Genomic DNA, 12,053 nt, shown 5'->3' with positions numbered 1-12,053 from the left:
ATCAGTAATATGTCATCCACATATAATATTAGAAACGCCACAGAGCTCCCACTCACTTTCTTGTAAATACAAGATTCTCCAACCACTTGTATAAACCCAAATGCTTTGATCACCTCATCAAAGCGCTTGTTCCAACTCCGAGATGCTTGCACCAGTCCATAAATGGATCACTGGAGCTTGCACACCTTGTCAGCATTTTTAGGATCGACAAAACCTTCGGGTTGCATCATATACAACTCTTTCTTAAGGAAACCGTTAAGGAACGCTGTTTTGACATCCATCTGCCAGATTTCATAATCGAAAAATGCAGCTATTGCTAACATGATTCTGACGGATTTAAGTATCGCTACGGGTGAGAAGGTCTCATCGTAGTCAACTCTTGGAACTTGTGAAAAACCCTTTGCCACAAGTCGAGCTTTATAAACGGTCACATTACCGTCAGCGTCCGTTTTCTTCTTAAAGATCCATTTGTTCTGAATAGCCTTGCGGCCCTTAGGCAGTATCTCCAAAGTCCACACTTTGTTCTCATACATGGATCCTATCTCGGATTTCATGGCTTCTAGCCATGTGTTGGAATCTGGGCCCACCATTGCTTCTTCATAATTTGCAGGTTCATTGTTGTCTAACAACATGATTGATAAGACGGGATTACCGTACCACTCTGGAGCAGCGCGTGATCTCGTCGACCTGCGTGGTTCAACAGAAACTTCAACTGGAGTTTCATGATCATCATCATTAACTTCCTCCTCAACCGGCGTCGCAATGACAGAGGTTTCCCCTTGCCCTGCGCCACCATCCAGAGGGATGAGAGGTTCGACAACCTCGTCAAGTTCTATCTTCCTCCCACTCAATTCTCTCGAAAGAAACTCCTTCTCGAGAAAAGTTCCGTTCTTAGCAACAAACACTTTGCCCTCGGATTTGAGATAGAAGGTGTACCCAACTGTCTCTTTTGGGTAACCTATGAAAACGCACTTTTCCGCTTTGGGTTCCAGCTTTTCAGGCTGAAGCTTTTTGACATAAGCATCACATCCCCAAACTTTAAGAAACGACAACTTTGGTCTTTTGCCATACCACAGTTCGTATGGTGTCGTCTCAACGGATTTTGATGGTGCCCTATTTAAAGTGAATGCAGCTGTTTCTAATGCATAACCCCAAAATGATAACGGCAAATCAGTAAGAGACATCATAGATTGCACCATCTCTAACAAAGTACGATTACGACGTTCGGACACACCATTACGCTGTGGTGTTCCAGGCGGTGTTAACTGCGAAACAATTCCACATTGTTTTAAGTGAGTACCAAATTCGAAACTCAGATATTCACCCCCACGATCAGACCGTAGGAACTTGATCTTTTTGTTACGATGATTTTCTACTTGACTCTGAAATTGCTTGAACTTTTCAAATGTTTCAGACTTGTGCTTCATCAAGAAGACATAACCATATCTACTTAAATCGTCAGTGAAGGTGAGAAAATAACGATATCCACCGCGTGCTTCCACGCTCATCGGACCACACACATCTGTATGTATGATTTCCAACAAGTCACTTGCACGCTCCATTGTTCCGGAGAACGGAGTTTTAGTCATCTTGCCCATGAGGCATGGTTCGCACGTGTCAAGTGAATCAAAGTCAAGTGACTCCAAAAGTCCATCACCATGGAGTTTCTTCATGCGCTTTACACCAATATGACCCAAGCGGCAGTGCCACAAAAATATGGCGCTATCATTGTTTACTCTAACTCTTTTGGTCTCAATGTTATGTATATGCGTATCGCTATCGAGATTCAATATGAACAATCCTCTCACATTCGGTGCATGACCATAAAAGATGTTACTCATAGAAATAGAACAACCATTATTCTCAGACTTAAAAGAGTAACCGTCTCGCAATAAACAAGATCCAGATATAATGTTCATGCTCAACGCAGGCACTAAATAACAATGATTTAAGTTCATCACTAATCCCGATGGTAGCTGAAGCGACACGGTGCCGACGGCGATTGCATCAACCTTGGAACCGTTTCCTACGCGCATCGTCACTTCGTCTTTTGCCAGCCTTCGTCTATTCCGCAGTTCCTGTTTCGAGTTGCAAATATGAGCAACAGAACCGGTATCAAATACCCAGGCACTACTACAAGAGCCGGTTAAGTACACATCAATAACATGTATATCAAATATACCTGATTTTCTTTGCCCGCCTTCTTATCCGCCAGATACTTGGGGCAATTGCGCTTCCAGTGACCCATACCCTTGCAATAGAAGCACTCTGTTTCAGGCTTAGGTCCAGCCTTGGGTTTCTTCGGCGGATTGGCAACAGGCTTGCCGCTCTTCTTCGAATTGCCCTTCTTGCCTTTGCCGTTTCTCTTGAAACTAGTGGTCTTGCTTACCATCAACACTTGATGCTCTTTACGGAGTTCAGACTCTGCGACTTTCAGCATCGCAAACAACTCGCCGGGAGACTTGTTCATCCCTTGCATGTTGTAGTTCAACACAAAGCCTTTATAGCTTGGCGGCAGTGATTGAAGGATTCTGTCAGTGATAGCTTCTTGCGGGAGTTCAATCCCCAGTTCAGCTAGACGGTTTGAGTACCCAGACATTTTGAGCACATGTTCACTGACAGACGAGTTTTCCTCCATCTTGCAAGCATAGAATTTATCGGAGGTCTCATACCTCTCAATCCGGGCGTTCTTCTGAAAGATAAACTCCAACTCCTGGAACATCTCAAATGCTCCATGACGCTCAAAGCGACGTTGAAGTCCCGGTTCCAAGCCATACAAGACTGCACATTGAACTATTGAGTAGTCCTCCTTACGTGCTAACCAAGCGTTCTTGACATCCTGATCAGCCGTAGCGGGTGGTTCATCTCCTAGCGCAGCATTAAGGACATAATCCTTCTTCCCAGCTTGTAAGATTAGCTTAAGATTACGAGCCCAGTCTACAAAGTTGCTTCCATCATCTTTCAACTTAGCTTTCTCTAGGAACGTATTAAAATTCAGGATGACTCTCGCGTGAGCCATGATCTACAACACAAATATATTCAAAGTGGACTTAGACTATGTTCAAGATAATTAGAGTTTAACTTAATCAAATTATATGCTAAACTCCCACTCAAAAAGTACATCTCTCTAGTCATTTGAGTGGTTCATGATCCACTTACGCTATCCCAAGTCCGATCATCACGTGAGTCGAGAGTAGTTTCAGTGGTAAGCATCCCTATGCTAATCATATCAACTATATGATTCATGATCGACCTTTCGGTCTCATGTGTTCCGAGGCCATGTCTGCACATGCTAGGCTCGTCAAGCTTAACCCGAGTGTTCCGCGTGCGCAACTGTTTTGCACCCGTTGTATGTGAACGTTGAGTCTATCACACCCGATCATCACGTGGTGTCTCGAAACGACGAACTGTAGCAACGGTGCACAGTCGGGGAGAACACAATTTCGTCTTGAAATTTTAGTGAGAGATCACCTCATAATGCTACCGTCGTTCTAAGCAAAATAAGGTGCATAGAAGGATTAACATCACATGCAAGTCATAAGTGACATGATATGGCCATCATCACGTGCTTCTTGATCTCCATCACCAAAGCACCGGCACGATCTTCTTGTCACCGGCGCCACACCATGATCATCTATCAACGTGTTGCCATCGGGGTTGTCATGCTACTTATGCTATTACTACTAAAGCTACATCCTAGCAAAATAGTAAACGCATCTGCAAGCACAAATATGTTAGTATAAAGACAACCCTATGGCTCCTGCCGGTTGCCGTACCATCGACGTGCAAGGCGATATTTCTATTACAACATGATCATCTCATACATCCAATATATCACATCACATCATTGGCCATATCACATCACAATCATACCCTGCAAAAACAAGTTAGACGTCCTCTAATTTTGTTGTTGCAAGTTTTACGTGGTGACCAAGGGTATCTAGTAGGATCGCATCTTACTTACGCAAACACCACAACGGAGATATATGAGTTGCTATTTAACCTCATCCAAGGACCTCCTCGGTCAAATCCGATTCAACTAAAGTTGGAGAAACCGTCACTTGCCAGTCATCTTTGAGCAAAGGGGTTACTCGTAACGATGAAACCAGTCTCTCGTAAGCGTACGAGTAATGTCGGTCCAAGCCGCTTCAATCCAACAATACCGCGGAATCAAGAAAAGACTAAGGAGGGCAGCAAAACGCACATCACCGCCCACAAAACCTTTTGTGTTCTACTCGAGAAGACATCTACGCATGAACCTAGCTCATGATGCCACTGTTGGGGAACATCGCATGGGAAACAAAAAATTTCCTACGCGCACGAAGACCTATCATGGTGATGTCCATCTACGAGAGGGGATGAGTGATCTACGTACCCTTGTAGATCGTACAACAGAAGCGTTAGAGAGCGCAGTTGATGTAGTGGAACGTCCTCACGTCCCTCGATCCGCCCCGCGAACAATCCCGCGATCAGTCCCACGATCTAGTACCAAACGGACGGCACCTCCGCGTTCAGCACACGTACAGCTCGACGATGATCTCGGCCTTCTTGATCCAGCAAGAGAGACGGAGAGGTAGAAGAGTTCTCCGGCAGCGTGACGGCGCTCCGGAGGTTGGTAATGATCTTGTCTCAGCAGGGCTCCGCCCGAGCTCCGCAGAAACACGATCTAGAGGAAAAACTATGGAGGTATGTGGTCGGGCAGCCGTGAGAAAGTCGTCTCAAATCTGCCCTAAAAGCCCCATATATATAGGAGGAGGGAGGGGGACCTTGCCTTGGGGTCCAAGGGATCCCCAAGGGGTCGGCCGAGCCAGGGGGGAGGACTCTCCCCCCCAAACCGAGTCCTACTTGGTTTGGTGGGAGGGAGTCCTTCCCCCTTCCCACTTCTTCCTTTTTTTTTCCTTTCCTTTGATTTTTTCTCTCTTGGCGCATAGGGGATTGGTGGGCTGTCCCACCAGCCCACTAAGGGCTGGTGTGACCCCCCAAATGCCTATGGGCTTCCCCGGAGTGGGTTGCCCCCCTCCGGTGAACTCCCGGAACCCATTCGTCATTCCCGGTACATTCCCGGTAACTCCGAAAACCTTCCGGTAATCAAATGAGGTCATCCTATATATCAATTTTTGTTTCCGGACCATTCCGAAAACCCTCGTGACGTCCGTGATCTCATCCGGGACTCCGAACAACATTCGGTAACCAACCATATAACTCAAATACGCATAAAACAACGTCGAACCTTAAGTGTGCAGACCCTGCGGGTTCGAGAACTATGTAGACATGACCCGAGAGACTCCTCGGTCAATATCCAATAGCGGGACCTGGATGCCCATATTGGATCCTACATATTCTACGAAGATCTTATCGTTTGAACCTCAGTGTCAAGGATTCGTATAATCCCGTATGTCATTCCCTTTGTCCTTCGGTATGTTACTTGCCCGAGATTCGATCGTCAGTATCCGCATACCTATTTCAATCTCGTTTACCGGCAAGTCTCTTTACTCGTTCCGTAATACAAGATCCCGCAACTTACACTAAGTTACATTGCTTGCAAGGCTTGTGTGTGATGTTGTATTACCGAGTGGGCCCCGAGATACCTCTCCGTCACACGGAGTGACAAATCCCAGTCTTGATCCATACTAACTCAACTAACACCTTCGGAGATACCTGTAGAGCATCTTTATAGTCACCCAGTTACGTTGCGACGTTTGATACACACAAAGCATTCCTCCGGTGTCAGTGAGTTATATGATCTCATGGTCATAGGAATAAATACTTGACACGCAGAAAACAGTAGCAACAAAATGACACGATCAACATGCTACGTCTATTAGTTTGGGTCTAGTCCATCACGTGATTCTCCCAATGACGTGATCCAGTTATCAAGCAACAACACCTTGTTCATAATCAGAAGACACTGACTATCATTGATCAACTGGCTAGCCAATTAGAGGCATGCTAGGGACGGTGTTTTGTCTATGTATCCACACATGTAAATGAGTCTTCATTCAATACAATTATAGCATGGATAATAAACTATTATCTTGATACAGGAACTATAATAATAACTATATATTTATTATTGCCTCTAGGGCATAATTCCAACATCTTCTTCATCAGTACCAACAACTTTTTGAATGACGAGTCAGTCGCACCGGTCTCTGCCTTCCACTTCAGCAATTCCAGTGTGCTACCCAACTTCTTCTGGCCATCTTCACAAGTTGGATACAACAATTTGTTGTGGTCTTGTAACATCTTCTCGAACTGCAACCTATCCTTTTCTGTGTCGCAACCTCGCCGTGCATCAGAAATGACCCGGCCAAGATCATCAGCGGGCTCATCTGGTTCCCGTTCTTTATCCTGGTCTTCTTCTTCATTGTCTTCCATTGCGGTATCAGCATACTCAGGGAACATAGATCGGTAGTTGTCATCATCATTCTCTTCTTCTTCATCGTCTTCTTCCATCATAACCCCTCTTTCTCCGTGCTTGGTCCAAACATTATAGCCCAACATAAAACCGGACCGAAGCAGGTGGCTCTGAATGACTCTTGAGGAAGTGTAATCCTTCTCATTCCGACATTCAACACATGGACAAAACATATAGCCACCATCATGCTTGTTCGCATCGGCTGCATCTCGAAAAGAATGCACGCCTTCTCTATAAGCGGCTGTGCGTCGATCACCGTATATCCATGGATGGCTCATCTGCGTTATACGACTGTATATCAAATACAATCACGATCCTAAAAATTAGTACCACACGGTCTAAACGAGGAAATATAGTTGCTAACCTTTTAGAATAAGTAGAAATAAAGAGGAAGAGGTTTAAGCGTGGCTCGGGCATCTCATATCGTAGTTGTGTTCGGTGAACTGAAGCGGCATCGCTCTAAGACACATTTCAACAAACACCTCTAGTGCATCCAAGAAAAATGGAGAGCTAGCACACACCCACACTCTTCCATCCAAGAAAAATGGAAGGAAGAGGGGAGAGGGGGGCTGTGGCCAATATATATAGGCAGAGGACTTTAGTCCCGGTTTGAGACACAAACCGGAACTAAAGGTGGAGCACATGCGGGCTACACACCGCGTAGCCCTTTAGTCCCAGTTTGAGACACAAACCGGGACTAAAGGCTCCTTACGGGCCGGGACCAAAGCCTCGTGGGCGGCATTGGGATTTTGGGGCGACGTGGCCGGGCCTTTAGTCCCGGCCCAGAGAAAGGCCGGGACTAAAGGGTCCAGGCCAAAGACCCGTTTTCCACTAGTGGCAATAGGGCGATCGGGCGGAAGTGGGTGCGTGCTACCTCGTTAGGTCGCGGTTCACGTGCCAAATAAAAGGTCTCAGAAGCGGCACATAGCCGCGCTCACTGCAGTGGCCAAAAAAAAAAATAAAGACGAAACAATCAAAACAAAACTTAAAAACTGCACAGCTCAAAACTGCACGACCAGAAAAAAAAAGCATCAATCTTGGAATTTTCAATCGGACGGTGGAAAAGGTTTGTTTTTGAGACAGACAAGCAGTGGAAGAGTTAGATAAGACATAACCAACATTCTTTCTGTCGGCCGATCTACAAGGCGGCGCTCCGGGGCGCCAACGAAGCACGATCTCCTCTGCACCACCAATTTTCAGTCAGAAGACTGCTACCCTACGTTCCTATTATCTTTTTAGAAATTCTAATATGATCTACACATGGAGCAAAATGAGTAAATCTACACTCTAAAATTAGTCTATATACATCCGCAGCTAGTTTGCATTAAATCATCACAATAACAATTGTTGTATAATCAACCAAATTAACCAATCACACATCTCTTGGTTGATGCACACAGGCACACCCTCTTATTGCAAGCACACAGCAAATCTGCACAACACAGCTAGGTTGTGATCAACACCACACCAAGCAGTAGGAGAAAACTATAGCACTCCAGTGCTTAACACGCCAATCCAAGCATACCCAGATAACGTAGCTTCGTGAAAAGAAAACACATCATTTCTTCGATGTGCGCACGCCACACTGTAGAAATTGCAAGAAACACAACAAATACACAGGCAATGGGAAACACTTTGAGAGCTGTGAGATCACAACTTGTGACAACGTATGGTAGACCAATGCTCCATGTAAACTGACATCCAGAGCAGTGCACCCAATTACCTGAGAAATGAATAGAGGTAATTAAGAATAAAGAGTACTTGGAATGGAACCTGTTCAACTTATCCAAATTCATGTACAGAATCCGTGTTATACGACAAACCTCAGAACGGAGACCCTCGGGAGGGTCTTCTTGTAGTAATTCGAGTGGCGTGTTTGGAAGAGCGACGGGTCATGGTTGGCCTCCAAGCCATCCCACTCCAGCCTCTCCCACCAGTCATTCTCGCAGTCCACCATTGGTAGCTTAGAGCCTATAGCGGGAAGCCGCCTGAGGCCCCAACAGTCCCTGAGGCTGATGGTTTCCAACGACGGCGCGGTCAGTCTGGCCTCACATATCTGCTCTAGACTGTGGAGATGGTACAGCTTGATGTGCTTCAGGTTATTGAATGTGACACCAGATGCTATTTCTTCGGAATGCTTGTCATCCAATGGGAAAACATGTTGCAGCTTACTGCAGTATGCTATGTGGAGAGTCTCCAAGCTTGGCAAGGTGAAGGTCGAAATGGGGATGACGAATACCAACCTGGGGCAATTGTGTAGGTATATATACTGTAGTGCTTCGAAGATATATTTCCCGATATTATTGAGGCCTCTACCCAAGATGCAATAGGCCATCCGGAGATCAGACGCCGAAAGTGTCCTTAAAGAACGGAAGTGCTGAAGTCCTGAAGTAAAGAGAGCCAACATTTTGGGGCACCTCTCTGCACGACACCATTTTAAATTACCCCAGTCTGCTGAAGTGTGCGGGATAGTTGTGACCGAGGAATTGTCATGCACATGCATTGATCGTACACACCAAGAGAAAGAACCTGAGTCCATCAGCATAGTCTCTAAATCATGGCTTCCTTTTCCAATCTCGATATGGCAGTCCAAAGGATGAAGCTGTTGGCAGTCCGACACCAAGGACAAACATGTTATATCCTTTGCACGGACGACGACATCCTTGTAATGTAGAAATGGCACCATTGGAATATGATCCTCCTGGCTTGGGGGGATCTCCCCTATACTTTTAGTGATTGAAGAAGATATATGGAGGTGCACTTTCGAGTAACCGGAGGAAAAAGCATATTCTCTTGGAGAAAGAAAGATTCTCCTTGTATGTCTGGAATCTTCCCTCCTGATTCGGGCATATAGTGCTTTTATGGGCAACCAAAGAAACCGTCCATCTGTAAAACAAATACATGCCTCAAAGTCAACGGACCTCTGTTCTCCACAGCAGAACCCTGATCTCGTCATCCCCCGATTAGTGTCTACATGTAGCACTTCCAATGTCGGGTTTAGTCCATCCCAGACTAAACTATGGAGTTGCTCACAACCCTGTAGGAATAGCTTCTTGAGCCGTGGGACATCCATTGCACCGAGATCAATTGTTTTGATGGCCGTACCTGACATGTCCAACTCCTTCAGGTTGAACAATGCACGCAAGAATATGCTATGCAATCGAGCGCAACCCTCTAAGGAGATCCTTGATACCTTGGCTTCTTCCATTGGTTCCACGCAAGACTTCGGGCGGGATTCCTTTCTTGGCAGTTGTATGGGATGACCCCAATTCTCTGCTGGGCCATAACCATCAAAGCTAAAACTCTCGAGTTGTGAAGGAACTCCTTCCAATGAAACATGTTTCAAGTTGGAACAACCATCAACAACAAGCACCTTGAGGCTTCTTGCTGATGACATTTCAGGCAATGATTCCATGTGAGTGTTCCCAGAAAAGTCAAGGAGCTCGAGGTTCATCATGTCTATGGCAGAGCAATTGTCCACTGTTATCACATCTGAAAATTCAGTTAACCGGAGCTTGTGCAGATTCTGTAGCTTTTTCCAGGCATGGCTTATAGTCCTCCATGATACTCCCTTTGTATTTAGCTCCCTGAGATTGGTCATCAGTTCAATCATCCGTGGCAACAAGACATAGTCTGTACAACGTAAGTCAAGCACCAGCAAATCTGGAAAACATGCCCCTTCTTGATGCTCCTTCCCAGTGTTTGTGCAGTGGTCAAGCCATAGGAACCTTAGGTTTTGGCAGCAGCGGAAAGGCGGCGATGAAAAATCAAAGCTACACTTGCAGAGTTTTAGCACACGGAGGTTGCTGGCTAGTTGAAACATATCATTTTGTAGTTCTTCTGGCTGACTGTCACCCTCAAATGTTAGAAAATAGGATGTTGCATTAACATGGACAACAGAGATATTCTGTGCTGCTTGTTTGTTTGAGGTGATTGAATTCCAGCCTTCGTAGGGTTTTTTGTTTCTGTCCAACCAACTTACCAGAACTGCTGTTTCATCTGGAAAATATCCCAGCGGTGGTATCACTCCACACAACGCATTGCCAACCTCCCAAGCTCTGACTATTCCATCAAGTATTCCATCACATATCCAGTAGTTGCAAGCATGAGTAGCCCAACCATAGTCAACACTGATAGACTTTCCACGTACTTCTTTTGTCAGGAGCAGTGAGTACAAAAAGCAATCCACAACTATTGATGGCTTGATTTCATCCATGCTGGTGTAACCCATCACTTCAGCAGCTTCTTTGTGCAATAAAGCACGCACTTGTGGCCTAATATATATGCCTTGGTCGGGAGTGATATACATACGTATATTAACAGAACTGGACATCACCTTCAGTTCTTTCCGTGAGAACTGAAATCTTCCATGCTTGGTCCATAACAACTTACCTTCACCAAAAAAAGGAACGCCTGACTCTGTGAGATCAATATTTTCATCTCCTCCATAGTGAAAAATCATCAGGAATCTTTTGTTTATTAGGCACCGGTTGATCGCACTTCCGACGCTATTTATTACTGCTCTAGAGTTGTCATCTACCCCTCTGAAATCATCTTCTTCATCCCTCGCATCAAATGTGTACATTAAGTGGTGAAGGTTTAATGCCTCTGCAATTGCCCTCTGCATCGTCCTTCTGTTTTTCCACAAAGAGCAATCGACGTGGATAATTTTCTCAAAATGCCTTGTCATGCCAGAATCGGTTCTTTCAGATTTTAGGCGTTCGGCTAGAGCTCTAAGAACAGCAGATGCTACCAGTCCCTCGCCGCGCCAGCCAGCAAAGAAGAATACTTCAGTTTTGCCTTCTGCGGTACCATCACTATCACGCATATGAAGCAGATGAAGCACTTGTTTGACGGTGTCATCAAAATCCTTTACGCGCTGTAGTAAAGAACGACGGTTAGATTTGACTTGCACAATACATATTGCTACCATATACAGTATTATTTAAGTCCTCGAAAATTAAGAGTAGTTATTTTGAAAGGTAATTAAGTGAATAAGTTGGTATAGATGAAATCTTAATTACCTCATGGGACATGTGGTTCGCAAACTCAAAATTCATATAGTACATGTCATCTTAATTACAAGGTAATTAAGTGAAGGCGTGTGTCTAGTTTGCAAGTTTAAGAGCATCTCTAACAGACGCGTCAAACAAAGTGCGCGTGAAAAACAGGTTTTTTAGCGCATTTGCGTCCGTGCATGCTCCAACGAACGAGGGAAAAAATGGCGGGTAAAAAAAACGGCCACGCACGCAAGAAAAAGCAGGGGCACGCGGCAGTTCTGGCATGTGTCGCCGCACGCGCTATAAATCCAACGCCCATCCACGCGTTCTTTCCACTGCTCTATCTTGCCACGCACCCTCTTCGCCGCTATTCCTCGCCATGCTTCTTCTTTATCGCCTCGCTGCCGCTATGCCACCATGCTGCCACGCCATCGGGGAAGTTCGGGCTATAGTGGCGTCCACGCGCGCCCGTCCGATATCTTCTATGCCGAGATCCGCTTCGGTGAGACACGTCTCACCCTCGGCACGTTCGACACCGCCCATGAGGCCGTCCACGCGTACGATACGTTGGTGTGGCACCTATGGCGTCCTCATAGGGAGATGAACTTCCCCGAGGTGGCAGCACAGGAGCTCAT

At 45.6% G+C, this 12,053-nt stretch overlaps 1 protein-coding gene across 1 annotated transcript; it reads right to left on the bottom strand.

Annotated features, from left to right (window-relative positions):
• Positions 1-8,137: 8,137 nt before the first annotated feature.
• On the bottom strand, positions 8,138-11,351 carry LOC123402462. Its single transcript, XM_045096387.1, has 3 exons — positions 10,268-11,351; positions 8,242-10,051; positions 8,138-8,141 (listed from the first exon to the last, which is right to left on the bottom strand). Exons 1-3 carry the CDS (start codon positions 11,349-11,351, stop codon positions 8,138-8,140), a joined length of 2,898 nt encoding a protein of 965 aa, XP_044952322.1.
• Positions 11,352-12,053: the final 702 nt, after the last annotated feature.

The sequence above is a fragment of the Hordeum vulgare genome, chromosome 6H (genome assembly GCF_904849725.1).
Source record: "Hordeum vulgare subsp. vulgare chromosome 6H, MorexV3_pseudomolecules_assembly, whole genome shotgun sequence".
NCBI lineage: Eukaryota > Viridiplantae > Streptophyta > Magnoliopsida > Poales > Poaceae > Hordeum > Hordeum vulgare.
Note: the sequence above shows the minus strand (reverse complement) of the source record. Positions and strands in the feature narration are given on the sequence as shown.